Consider the following 13490-nt stretch of genomic DNA (forward strand, 5'->3'; position numbering starts at 1 on the left):
CCCGGAAGCAGCCCCCTCCGCCGCCGCCTTTACCTCCGCCTCCTTCCCCGCCCGCTTCGGAAGAGGTTGACGACCATGCGGCCGAAGGCGTCCTCGGGGAAGGAGGACTTCCGTCCTCCCCGCCCCTTCCGGTTCCTGTTGCGGCTCCGGACCCGGCCTCGGCGTCGGCGTCTGCTTGCGAAAACGGGGAGGTCATGGCGCTGTTCGAGCAGATGCGCGCCAACGTGGGGAAGCTGCTCAAGGGCATCGACAGGTGCGGGCAGGCAGGACTCTGAGGGCTCCGGGGCCGCAGGGGCTGGGCCTGAGAACAGGCGGGGAGGGAATTCCCGGGCCGTGCGAACGCGGCTGGGTGCGGCGTTCAGGGCCCCGCACAGCAGCTCATCAACAAGCGCTTCCTTAAAAAATAGTGACACAGCCCCTGTCCTCCAGGAGCTCACGGTCTGCCCCGGGAGGCGACGCGCGTAAATCAGTAGGTGCTGGATAGATGCCAGTCATTACAAAGGAGCGGGGATGTAGGGGGAAGAATGCAGGAGCTGAGCTTTGACAGAAACTAGGGATCCTACGAAGTGGGTGCGAGGAGGGAGGGCATTCCAGGGGCGGGGGACAGCTGGACAAAGGCACGGAGGCAGGAAATGGAGCTCGAGGCCAGAACTGTAGAGTGCGGCGGGAGGGGGAGGAACGGTGTAAAGAAGCTGGAAAGGTAAGTCGGGGCCAGGATGGGGGGGTGTTAATCCCCAGCACCCCCAGTCTCCCTGGGCCCCAGTCTCTGTTGTGTTGGAAGGGATTGGATCCAACGCCTTTTAAGCCTGTGGTCTAAGAGACAAAAAGGAGTGACAGATAGGGAGGCAGCTGCGTGGAGGAGGCATGGGGCAGGGAGGACCTGGAGGCTGGGAGTTGACTGGGAGGCTGCTGCTGTCCTCCCTGCCTTCTGATGAGGGAGACAGCGTGCCAACAGCCGTGTGCGGATAAAGTGTACACTGGAGGAGCTGGAGGTGACCGAGGCCCAGGAGGGGGTGTCAGGAAAGGCCTCCTGCAGAGGAGGGAGGGGGGAAAGCACCTACTATGGGCCAGGCACTGTACAAAGCATCTCCTTTGATCCTCACACTGCTTGCTTGCTATTTGTTCTTCTCCAAGAGGACTCTGATGCTATGACATGCAAGTGAATTGGATTTGAGTGAGGGAGGTCTGTGCAAAATTACCAGCCTCACTTTCTCCTCCAGAGCCACCAGTGGCAAGATAGAAATCAGGACCACTGGAGATGGTCCCGCATCCTCACAGCAATTCTAGGAAGTCGATACTATTATTATTCTCGCTTTACGGTTGAGTAAATTGAGGCAGACGAGATGTTAAGTGACTTGCCCAGGGTCACACAGCTAGTGCAGGATTTAAACTCAGGTCTTCCTGACTTCAGGCAGAAGGAGGGATTTTAGTTGAGACCAGAAGGAAACCTGGAGGCAGAGGTGATGGAGAGCCTTCTAGACATGGGGGGCAGCTAATAAAAATGCCTAGAGTTCAGAGATGAGAGGAACAACCAGGAGGCTGAAGTAAGGTGTAAGATGAAAGAGAGGGCTTTAAAAACTAAACAGGATTTTCTCTTTGATCCTGGGGCTAGTCTGAACCACTGGAGTTTGGCATGATGACTTGGTCAGGCCAGTGCTTTAGCAGCCGAGAGGAGGCTGGATGGGAGTAGGAGAGACTTGTAGCAGGCAGCCCCCCAGAAGACACTGTGCTGGGTGCGAGGGGTACAAGTAGAAAGAAAGGAGGCCCCTACTCTTCAGGAACTTCCATTTTGTCTGGGAGGAAGCAACCTGCCAACATAGGCAGAATCAGTGGCAGGTTAAAGGAGGGAGGGCCCCGCAGTGGTGGGAGTCAGACAGAGCTTCATTAGGGGGTGGCTTGAGCCCGCTGGGGGGGTGGGAAGCAGAGGCTGCCGGCAGAAGTTGGAGTCAGGTAGCAGAGGGCTTTCTGAGTCTCCTTCGCTGGACTGCTAATAGGAGGTGGCCCCCAAAGCTGTCCTGGGCCCTCTCTGCCTGTGTTCCTCTGTCTTTCACTTGGTGATCTCCACTGCCATGGGTTCAGTGATCATCTTCATGCTGGGGATTCTCCAGTCTACTCATCCAGCTCACTGGCCTCTTTACTCACCTCTCCCACTGCCTGTGGCACATCTTGACCAGGATGATCCATGTGTTGGTCAGTGGCCTTGGCGGACCCCAGCCCAGCAGTACTGTCCAGGGCATTTTCTTGGTAAAGACACTGGATAGCTTTGCCATTTCCCTCTCTAGTGGATTAAGCGACTTGCCCGGGGTCACACAGCCAGTCAGTGGCTGACGCTGCATTTGAACTCCGGTCTTCCCGACTCTGGGCCCAGTGCTGTGTCCCCTAAGCCTCCCAGCTGCCTGTATGATCCATAGCAATCTTAAACTTAACCTGTCAGCCCGTGTCAACCCAACTGAACTCATTCTCTTTCCCTTGTCCCTAATTTCCTTCTTGCCGTTGAGGATCCCACCAAACCTAGGGGTCATCCTCACCTCCTCACTCCCTCTTCACCACCACCCCCATCCTTTCTGCCTCTGTACCATCTGCAGTCTTGTGCTCACCTCCTTGGTGCAGGCTCTCACACCTGGACCGTGATAGTGGCCTGCTGGTGGGTTTGCCTAACTCAGTCTCTCCCCGTTCCAATTCACCCTCCACTCGCTGTCAAATTGATCTTCCTAAAGCCACAGACCTGACTGTGTTGCCTCCTCCCCTCCCCCATTCAGTAAACTCTATCATTAAATATAAAGTTCTCTGGCCTTTAGGACCCTTCATAAGCTGGCCCTTTCCTGCCCTTGTTCACCTTTTTCCTCTCCATGTATTATAGGATCCAGTGACACTGACCTTCTCACACAGACACTCCCACCTCCGGACTCCGGGCATTTTCTCTGGCTGTGCCCCAAGCCCAGGATGCCCTCCCTCCTCGTCTCAACTCCTGGCTTTCCTGGCTTCCTTCACTTCTCAGCTAAAATCCCACCTAATGGGAAGGCTTTTCCCATCCACCTCAATGCCAGTGCCTTCCCCTTGGAGGAATCTTGTTTGTTGTGCGTGTGTCTTGTTTGCACACTCTTGCTTTCCTGTTATCTCCCCCACTACACTGGGGATTTCTTAAAAGCAGACATCTCTTGCCTTTCCCCTGTACCCCATAGCCAGTGGCTGACACCTAGCAGGCATGTGCTTAATGATGAACGTTTATCCTAGAGAGTCCTAGGGAGCCGGCAGATTTTATTGAGCAGGGGAGGAACCTGACATACCTGCACATTAGTTTCTGTGTGAGGGATGTGGTAGAGTCAGGAAGCAGAGAGATGGAGAATTAGGAAGTTGGTGCAAAAAGCTAGGCTGGGAATGAGAGGAGCCTAAGCTGATGTGGTGGTGATGGGAGGAGAGAAGAGGGAAACCCGGACGGGAGGGGGGGGCCTGAGAAAAGACTTGGCAATGACGATCTCATTGGCCAAATCCTTAAGGGTTGAGCAGTAAAAGCGGTGGATCGCTTTTTCTAACGGTTGAGAATAGAGGGAGAAATAAGATGGTAGTTTGAAAGGGTGGTAGGGTCTAGTGTAGGTTTTTTAAGGATGGGGGAAACCTGGGTCTCTTTGAAAGAAGAAAAAGAACCAATAGTGAAAGGATCAAGGGGGAAGGGATTGGGAGGGGATGGACCCATGGGAGAGTCTCAGCAAAGACCATTAATTATTTTGTACCATATAGCCTACACAATAAATACGGGGTGTTGGGTGTGGGGACGGGAGCACTAGCTGCCGGGGGACCAGGAAAAGCCTCTTGTCCGAGTAGTCTCCGAAGTGAGCTTTTGACGAAGCCAGGGGTGAGGAGAAGGGGCATCTCAGGCCTGGGGTGGTTGGAGAACAAGACAGCCGCATGTACAGGAGATGGCAGGCTGGGTCTGTTTGGCTGGAACGTAGAGTTTATGAGGCGGGATAATATATAATAAGCCTGGAGAGAGGTTGGAGCCAGTTTATGAAGAATTGTGGCTAGTCAGCTAGCATTTATTAAATGTTACCATGTGCTAGAGCTGAGAGGTGCAACAAAGGGCAGAAGACAGCCCCTGCCCAGGCTCAGGGAGCTCACGGTCTGATGGGGAGACAACATGGAAAGGACTCGGGCACCAACCAGACAGACAGGATAAGCTGGGGGTGGTCTCAGAGGAAAGGTGTTCCAGGCCCGGGGGACAGCCCAGAGGTGGAGGGTCTTGTTCGTGGCACAGCCGGGAGGTCTGGGCCCCTGCATCAAAGAGGACAGAGAGGGGTCTGAGGTGTGAGAACGCCAGGGGGCCAGGTTATGAGAGAGTTTGAACCCCAAGTGGCATTTTGTATTTGTTCCTGGCAATAGTGGTAAGGAACTGTTAGAGTTTATTGAAGAGAAGAATATGGCGGTCTTGTGTTTAGGAGCATTAGTTTGACAGCTGGAGGATGGACTGGAAAGTGGAGAGACTTGTAACAGGCAGACCCCTGCCCCAGCAGGCTCCTGAAATGGTCCAGGCATGAGGTGAAGGGGGTGGGGATGAGGTCAGAGGAGAGAAGAGGACATAGCCAAGAGCTTATGAAGGCAGAAATGACTGTAGATTGGCTGTGGGGATGGGAGAGAATGAGGGCAGGATGGTGATGTCCTCAGCAGGAAAAGGAGAGAGCTTGAGGGCAAAGGTGAGAAGTTCTGTCTCAGACGTGTTAATTTAAAGATGTCAATGGACCGTCCAGTTCAGGATGTCCAGATGCCAACCAGGAGGTCATCAGGGAGCTAAGTTAGAGCTGGATAAGTAGATTTGAAGTCATCAGCACGGAGATGATTGAATCCAGGGGGGCCGATGGGATAGATCGCCAAGTGAAGATGTATGTAGAGGGGGAGAAGAGGAAGGCCAGGACAGCCCTTGAGGGGATGCCCACAGTTGTTGTCATGAACCGGAAGAAGATCCAGCAAAGAAGACAGAAGGAGCGGTCAGAGAAATGTTCTAGATAAATGAAATACTTTAAAGGCCAAAAAAAAAAATTTTAAGGGTGTTTTTATTTTATTCCAGAAGCCTTAGGAAACTACTGGAGAGTTTGATCAGGGGCAGTGTTGTGAGAGCTGTGCCTCAGGAATATCGCTCTAACAGAGGATGGGTTGGGGGTTGGACAGTTAGATTGGGTAAGTGAGGTCCATGGGTAGTGCAGTATATAGAGCTCCAGACTTGGAGTGAGGAAGGCCTGAGTTGGAATCCTGCCTCAGTTCTGTCACTTAAGTTCCTGTGTGACTCTGGGCAAATTATTTCTCTGTGACTCAGTTTCTATAAAATGAGGATGATAATAGCCTCTCAGGGTTATTGTGAGGACCCGATGAGGTAACTGTAACTGTAGGGTAAACTTTACAGTGGGTTCTACGTGCTAGCTGTCATGATTATTCTCTAACCCTCTCATTTTATAGATGAGGAAACTGAGGTCCAGAGAGATTGCATTACTCAGGGTCACACAGAGAGAAAGTGAAAGGGATAAAATTTGAACCCAGGTCCTCCGAGATCATACCTACAACACTGGGCTATTTCCCATAGCTCCCAGGGACAGGGCTCGGGGCCCCCAAAGGTCAAGGCTGCCTCCTTGGGGTCAGAGTGTCCTTCCCCTCAATGCCATCTTTCTGCCTCATTGGTACCTAAGGTCTAAGATGTACCATCTTAGACCTCCCAATCCAGAGCAGAAAGCTGTCCACTCTAACCCCTTTATTTGATAAGTGTGTGTTTGACATTGGATCGACTCGAAGGGAGGTGTCCTCATCCATGCTGTGTCTTCCCCCTCCCAGGTACAATCCTGAGAACCTAGCCACCCTGGAGCGCTACGTGGAGACCCAGGCCAAGGAGAATGCCTATGACCTGGAAGCCAACTTAGCCGTGCTCAAGCTGTGAGTAGCCAGGAGGATGGGCTGGGCCTCTCCCAGCTGGTGCCATGTCTGACCATGGGCCACAGGGCCCTGATGCCCAAAGGACAGACACTGAGACAACATGCACACGTGCTCATGTGGCTTTTCATATGGGATTTGTGATTAGAGCCCCAGCAGGTCTCCTGGGTTGTCTAGGCCAGCCCCAGCCCAGGCAAGAATCCTTTCTGCAGCATAGCCAAGAAGGGGTTGGCCAGACAGCCGTGAGCGGCAAATCCCCTCCCCCTCCAGTGTTCCCTGATGGCCAGCCTCCTTTGGCCTCTCTGCACTGTCCTCCCACTGCTGCTGGCTCTGCCCTCTCGCTTGGCAAGGCCAGGATCATTCCCCCACCCCACACACACACAGGATGCCCAGCAGAGAAGGTCCTGGGTTCAGATCCTGCCCCCAACACCGGCCACGGACAAGGCCTTTCATGGACTTGTTTTAGCATCCATTGTCTCCTCTGTCTAACAAGGACAGTCACAGGAACCTGTGCAGGGAATTTTTGTGAGAGTCTTCAATGAGAGAGTGTATGTAAAATGCTTTGTAGACTTTGAATGGCTGTAGAAAGGCCAGGTTTTTCCTTGTCTCAGCTCCCTCAGCCCCGTCTTTCTCAGATCAGCCTTCCCTTCAGCTGATCTCACAGAGCAGGACATAGATGGGCTAGGAAGGGGATGGGGAACTCCTTAATAAAAGGATTTGTTTTGTACTTTTGGACCTAGAGGGCCACATGTGGCCTCGAGGCCCTGGGCATGGACCTAGCCACTAGGTCATCCAGTGCCATTATCCCCTTTCCCAGATAGGCCCAGGGAGGTTCTGGAACCCCTGGGTCCCAGATGAGGAAAGGGGCAGGGCCCAGATTCAGGCCCAAAGCATCGGCACTGTGACCGGTGGCTCTCATGTCCTTCACCTCTGCTGCCTCCAATGATGTCTTGTTGCATTGTCCCCAGGGCCCTCTGCTCTCTGCGTACAGAAGGGTCATTTCAGTCCAGCAGACGTTTAGTAGAGCACTTATTATTTGCAGGGCATCTGAATACAGAGGCCAGATGGAAAGTAGTTCCTGCCTTCAGTGAGCTCATTTCTCTCCTGAGTGTTTCAAGGGGCAGTGGAGGTGGGGCTGAGAGCAGGGGACAGAGCCCTTGGCTGTACCGGGAACACTGGTGCTTCCCCTCCCTCCCCCACCCCCAGTGGATGTTGAATTAGCCGTTATTATTAGAAACATAAGTAGCTTTGAGTTACATTCTACAGGAGGGTGTGGCAGAGCTAATACAGCTGGGGGGCTCTGCTGAGGGTGCAGCCCCCTGAAGAATGCCCCCATTTTCTTGCCTCCCAGTCACCGCCCTTCAGGGCTCTCCCTAACACCCTTCTCTCATTCAGTGGTACTCACATGTGTGGGATGACAGCTGACTTCCCAGCATCCAGCAAGGACCTGCCTTGTGCAGGGCCTTGGGCATGGAGCAGGGAGGCCCAGCCCTGCCTTCATGGAGCTGAATGCCTGCCCAGGATGTTGAGCTCATTACAGATTTCTCTGGGGCATGGAGCTGCCTCTGGGCAGATCTAACAGGCCCTGTCCTCAGGAAGCTTCTCTTCTGTTGCAGAGATAGACCATGTGCCCAGATGAGAATTGTTTCGGAGGTAGGGGAGTCAGCCCCCTGGTGGCACCCACCTCTGACACCTTCCTCTCCCCTCTTTCCTCAGATACCAGTTCAACCCGGCCTTCTTCCAGACCACAGTGACAGCCCAGATTCTGCTGAAGGCCCTCACCAATCTGCCCCACACAGACTTCACCCTCTGCAAGTGCATGATTGACCAAGCTCGTGTATCCTTCCATCCCTGGTGGGGCGTGGGGGCAGGCGCAGGGAGCCCTCCATGGTCAACAGAAGGCTTTGGTGGTGTCTTCCCAGTTGTCCCAGCTCAGGAAGTTGGACTGAGAGCAAGCCCTTCCAGCCCCACCCCTGCCCTCAGCCCCCTTGCCACTTGAGTGGATTCTTCTGTTTGTAATTGCCTCTCATTCTCAGCTCTCATTGGTTCTCCTGTGGGGTCTCTGGTGATTGGTCCATTTTCCTATGGCCAGGCCCACCCCCTTGGAGGCTAGTTGTTGCTTTGGGAGAAGAGGGGCTCCTGAAGTCATTCAGGGCTGTATTTCATATCCCCGCACTCAGTGCCTGAGAGGTGATTTTCCTTAATGCTTCCCCATCTCAGCAAGAGGAGCAGCCCATCAGGCAGATCCTGTACTTGGGAGACTTGCTGGAGACCTGTCATTTCCAAGCTTTCTGGGTGAGCTGCCCCGCCCCAAGCTAGATTCAGGCCCCTCTGCCCCTCCAGCCCCAGTACACAGTCAGCAGCTGTCCCAGCCCATAGGTGGGCAGAAGAGGTCTTTCCTGACTGTGTACAGGTTTGAGGACAGAGCCTGAGGCCGGGCAGAGCAGAGGATGAGGCGAAAGCCCCTCTGCCCTGCACACAGACAGAGCCCCTCACTGTACAGATAGAGCCTCTCCTAGCCCCACCCCCAGAGTCCCTGCTGGTTAATCCCAGGGCTTGGGAAATCTGACTTCTGGCCTCAGTTCTTAATCTGCCACGCTCAGTGACCTTGAGCAGTGCCCTTTCCAGGCCTCACCTTGTTTTTGTAAAGTGGAGTCCACTGCTGAGGTGATCTCTGAGGCCCCTTCCAATTCATTTCATGATCTCCGGAGTGTGGGGAAAGGTTCTCTGTTCAGCAGTATCTATTGCCCGGCATATATATGCCCACTTTCTTCCTAGTTCAGAAAGGGTTGTTTGTCCTTCATTCTCAACTCAGAAAAGGAACAGCAGGATGGTCAGGCAGCAGACAGTTAGTAAATGCCTATTGTGTGCCAGGCACTGTGCTGAGGGCTAGAGATTAAAAAAAAAAAAAAGGGCAGGTGCCTGTCCGAGCTCTCCGGGTTGGGGGGCTGGTGCCGAGAAAGCGCTCCTGCACAGCCAGAATACAGATAGGCCAAATAGGAGGGGATCCACAGAGGGCAGGCAGGACTTGAGCTGCAATCTGAAGGGAGCGAGGAGGCAGAGAGATCCAGGCACAGGAGCCAGAGACAAGCAGCTGTGGTGGGAGATGGAACAATAAGGAGCCCAGTGTCTCTCCAGGCAGGAAACGGCCTGGTCCAAAGGCTTTTCAAAGCCAAACAGGATTTTCTGGTTTAGCCTCGAGGCAATTAGGAGCCTCTGGAGTTGGTTGATTGAATAGCAGAGTGGCCTAAGTGTTAGGAAGATCATTTTGACCGCTGAGCTGAGAATAGGTTAGAGTGGAGAGAAACTGGAGGCAGCAAAACTAACTGGTAGAGCATTGCAATGATCCAGGCGGGAGCCAGGTGGCGACGTGTCAGCGGAAAGAAGGAAGGTTAAACCAGAACTGTCCCAGGCCAAAACCGATTGGACTTTGAGGGGAGGGGGGCTGGGAGACAGTGAGAGAGAGAGTGAGAGTGAGGGATCCAGGATGGCTTCCAGGTTGTGAGCCTGAGAGACTGAGAGGAGGGTGGTGCCTTCTACAGTATTAGGGAAGGAGAGAAAAGAATGAAATCTGTTTTGGACATAGTGAGTTTACTGGAATCCAATTTAACCATGTCCAGCAGTCAGTTGGAGATGTGAGACTGGAGGTCAAGAGAGAGGTTAGGGCTGGACAAATAGACCTGAGAATCATGGTCATTGAAACCACGGGAGCTGATGAGACCACCAAGAGGTTGAAGAGAACAGCACATGGGATTATCAGGAGTGACCTGGATGCAGATTCAGCCAGAGGCTGGAAAAAAAAGGCTACATAGGTAGGAAGAGAACCGGGAAAGAGCCGTGACCCAGAAACCTAGAGTAGATGAGTGGATTCGGGGGCAATGGAAAATGTCACCAGCCTCAGGGGGATCCAGGAGGATGACCTTTGAGATCATGGGTGACTTTGGAGAGAGCGGTTTCAATTGAATGATGAGGTCAGAAGCCAAATTGTGGAGAATTAAGAGACTGAGAGGAAAGGACGTGGAGGGGCTGGCCTATAGCCAGCCTTCTCAAGGAGTCTAGAAAGGAGGGGGTGTGTGTGTGTGTGTGTGTGTGCATATTTCTTCCTCTCCGCCCTCCTTCCCTGTTACTAGAGAAGGCATCCCCTCCTCCCAGTCCCTCAGCCTCACAGTCCAGGAATCATCCTGGACCCCTCACTAGCTCTCACCACCCAATCCCCCCATCCTCACTCCATGTCTGATCAGTCAGATCTCTTATTTTTGCTTTCAGCAGTTGTCGTATAAACTCCCTTCTTAGTGAGGGTTTTTGAGGTTGGGGGAGACACAGACGTGTTTGTAGGCTGTAGGGAAACAGTCTGTAGACAGGGCTTGAATATAAGTGAGAGTAGGGGTGATAAAGGAGGCAGTCTGCTAGAGAAGACAGGATGGAAGGGGATCACCTGTGCATGTCGAAGGGTTTGCCTTGCCAAGGAGCAGAGCCAGTTGTTGAGACAAGTAGAAGAGGTGGTAGTGGCAGAAGGCATCTAAGTGATAGATGAGGGTGGGAGAAGGGGGAGCTCTTCATGAATGACTTTCAGTTTTTTCAGTGAAATGCCTTTCAGAAAAGGCAAGTTTCTCGCTGAGAATAGAGTAAGGGGGGAGCCGTGGGAGGTTTAAGATTTGGACAAGCTGCTGTGGTAAGTGGTATGGTGAGTTCATTAAGGAGATGTGAAAAAATTGCCTTGCTGCTGTGAGGGCCCAGTTGAGATTACTGTAACATAAATTTGTAGTGGACCCAGTCAACTGAATATCCTGATTTTCTCCAGCTTAGTTCATCAACATGTCTGACACATGCCTCTTTTACAGCATGCCCTAGATGAGAACATGGATCTCCTTCTCCTTAATGGAATCACAGGCTTTGAAGATTCCGTCCGAAAGTGTAAGAAAACCTCCCCCATTCCCCCTCCAGTTGAAGTGAGCAGGCTTGATTAGAGAAGGAAGCCCAGGGAGGCTGCTTGGGATAAGAGGTAGATAACTCCTAAGGAGGGAAATTGCCTTCTGATCCTCTTCCCCTTTCCAATCCCCACAGTTATCTGCCACGTTGTGGGCATCACATATCAACATATTGACCGCTGGCTGCTGGCTGAGATGCTAGGAGATCTGTCAGGTAAGGCCTGCCTTGGAGAGGAAAGCACAGGACTTGTGTTCTTATGCACCATGCCTTGGCTGGACCTGTATGTTTCTGAAGCATGTTCATAGTCCACAAGAGCAGCTATATGTTTTGTCTAGTACCCCAGCAACAAGTCCTTCTTGAACACTTAGTGTTCATTAATTCATTTATTAAACATTTGTTGTTAAATAAATAACAATAGGGAACTAGGAAAAATAGAGTTTAGGTGAAACCCACTCCCTGACATCATATACTTCCTGGTCTCATCGGGTGCCAGAGTTCACAGATAACTGTAATACCCTCCTTTATGTGTTAACTGCTTGCAGAGTGGAGTCAGAATGATACAATACAATAAACATTAAATGTCTACTACGTGCCAGGCACTGTGCTGAGCACCAGGAATACAAATAAGAAAAAGAAAGATGGTCCCTGCCCTCAAGGAGCTTAGAGTCTAACGAAGGAAAACAGCCCAAAAACTTGGAGGGAGGGACAGAGGGGTATGTTGTTGATGGAATCAAAACCAAGCAGTGCCGCTGTTGGGAAGTGAAGAGTTGGCCGGGCTTTTAGCCTTGAAAGAGGGCTCAGAAAAGGGAGGCTTTGGGAGGAGAAGCAGCAGCTGAGGATTCCGATGAGGCGTGAGGAGCAAAGCTAAGCTTGGCTTTGCGTGGGGTCTGATAGTAGAGTTGCTCAGTGGGTATCACTGCAGAGACGGTGTGAGCTCATCTTCAGATAGCACGGGATTTCAGTCTAGAATATACTGCCTGCCCTCAAAGATCATATAGTCTTCCTGGAGACAGAAGACTTTCATGAGATAAATATGATTAATTACCAAGCTGGAAGGTGCTTGAGTGGGGCCCTGAAGGGAGGCAGTGGGGGTTGTGCAGGGGAGGGCATCCCCTAGCCCCAGCTGTCCCCACATAACAACTCTTGCCTTTCCCGTCCCTTTTCCAGGACCCTTCCCCCTGGAAGGTGTCCCTATTATTGATCCAACTTGGGGGGCGGGGGGATGGCCCTGAGTCTCTTTCTGACCTCCCTTCCTATCCCATTCCAGACAACCAGCTGAAAGTGTGGATGAGCAAATATGGCTGGAGCTCCAATGAGGCAGGGCAGGTCTTCATTTGCAGCCAAGAAGAGAGTATTAAACCCAAGAACATTGTGGAAAAGATCGACTTTGAAAGTGAGCCTTGCCTCGCAGGGCTTGGGGGAGGGGAGGCCATAGGTGGGGGGGCTCTCCTTCCCATCCCCGGCTTGGTCACTGGCTATCAAAAAATAGAGGGCCCTGCCTGGCATCCCCAGGCATTCTAACTTTCGGTCCCTCGAGGGGTCCCCAGGGCCTCAGCCTCATTTTCTTTGAGGCAGTCCCAGTGTCTTGCCCCCCAAGGAAATTCCTTTCTGGCTGGAGAGTGGGGGTGGAAGATTGGAACAAGGAGCTCGCCCAGGGAGGGCTCCGTGTGTGGCCTCCCCCTGATCCTGAGTCTGGTTTTCTATTTCTGCTTCTAGGTGTTTCCAGCATCATGGCCTCCTCCCAGTAACTCCTTCTGCGGAATGTCTCCTCCCTTAAGTACAGCCAGCTTCTTAAATAAAAGCCCTTTACTTCCTGGCCCGGCCTTTTGCTGAAGCTTCCTCCCAGATTCTATCCCTGGGCCCCTTGGGTGGAGGCGGAGATTTAACCTTTCCTCTGCCGCCCAGTGTACCCTGCCTTCTACCCTTGTGTTTCCCTGGCTGCCCACTGGAGGGAGTGTTGGAGTGGCCAGCCAGGCTGGTTCTCCCATTGAGAGGTGGGCTGTGTTGTGGGGAGTGGGGCAGCTAAAGAACGTTTACTCCCTGGCCTGTCTCTTGTCCTCAGGCAGGGAGCCAAGTTGCCACTCCCTCTCTGGTTGCTGGTCCAAGGGCCCTGGGTCTTGGAATCACCCTGCTGACTCCTTTCTGGGTGAGGCTGCCCTCAAGCCCCAGGGTGGGGCTACAGCAGGTGTTTGGGGGGGGGTTCTGGAGACACTCTAGGGAAGGGGAAAAGCTTGAGACAATCCTGCCCTCCTGACCCCTTTCCCGGCAGCAGGACTTCTATTTCTCCCTCCAGCCCACTTCCCGTTGCTGACCCTGACCCCAGCACTGGCTGACCTAAAGGAGAAGCCGGATGTGTTGGGGCTTCAGAGGGAGTGTTAAGGAATGTGGGAGATATGAGGGAGATGGAGTAGTAGATGAAGCGTTATGAATGACATGAGTCAGCCCCAAGGACAGATGAAGCCTTAATCTCTGCAAAGAACACTCCCTCCCACCCTGGTCTTAGGGCCAGAGTCAGTCACCTGTAAGGTAGAGGAGGAATGACGGACTGAGCTCACAGTCACTCCAGCTCAGGAATTCTGTGGGCAAGGTTTGGGGGGAGGAGGGCTGTCTTGACCATTGATTTCTGGCTGCACAGGTTTGAGGTGTATAAG

The 13490-nt window shown here is 52.8% G+C and overlaps 1 protein-coding gene across 1 annotated transcript; it reads left to right on the plus strand.

The window, feature by feature from the left end:
• The first annotated feature begins 132 nt into the window (after positions 1–132).
• On the plus strand, positions 133–12655 carry EIF3K (eukaryotic translation initiation factor 3 subunit K). Its single transcript, XM_027855256.1, has 8 exons — positions 133–253; positions 5815–5913; positions 7627–7747; positions 8131–8205; positions 10752–10824; positions 10975–11052; positions 12107–12232; positions 12556–12655. Exons 1-8 carry the CDS (start codon positions 195–197, stop codon positions 12585–12587), a joined length of 663 nt encoding a protein of 220 aa, XP_027711057.1. The 5' UTR covers positions 133–194; the 3' UTR covers positions 12588–12655.
• Positions 12656–13490: the final 835 nt, after the last annotated feature.

The sequence above is a fragment of the Vombatus ursinus genome, unplaced genomic scaffold (assembly GCF_900497805.2).
Source record: "Vombatus ursinus unplaced genomic scaffold, bare-nosed wombat genome assembly UNPS02010822.1, whole genome shotgun sequence".
Lineage (NCBI taxonomy): Eukaryota > Metazoa > Chordata > Mammalia > Diprotodontia > Vombatidae > Vombatus > Vombatus ursinus.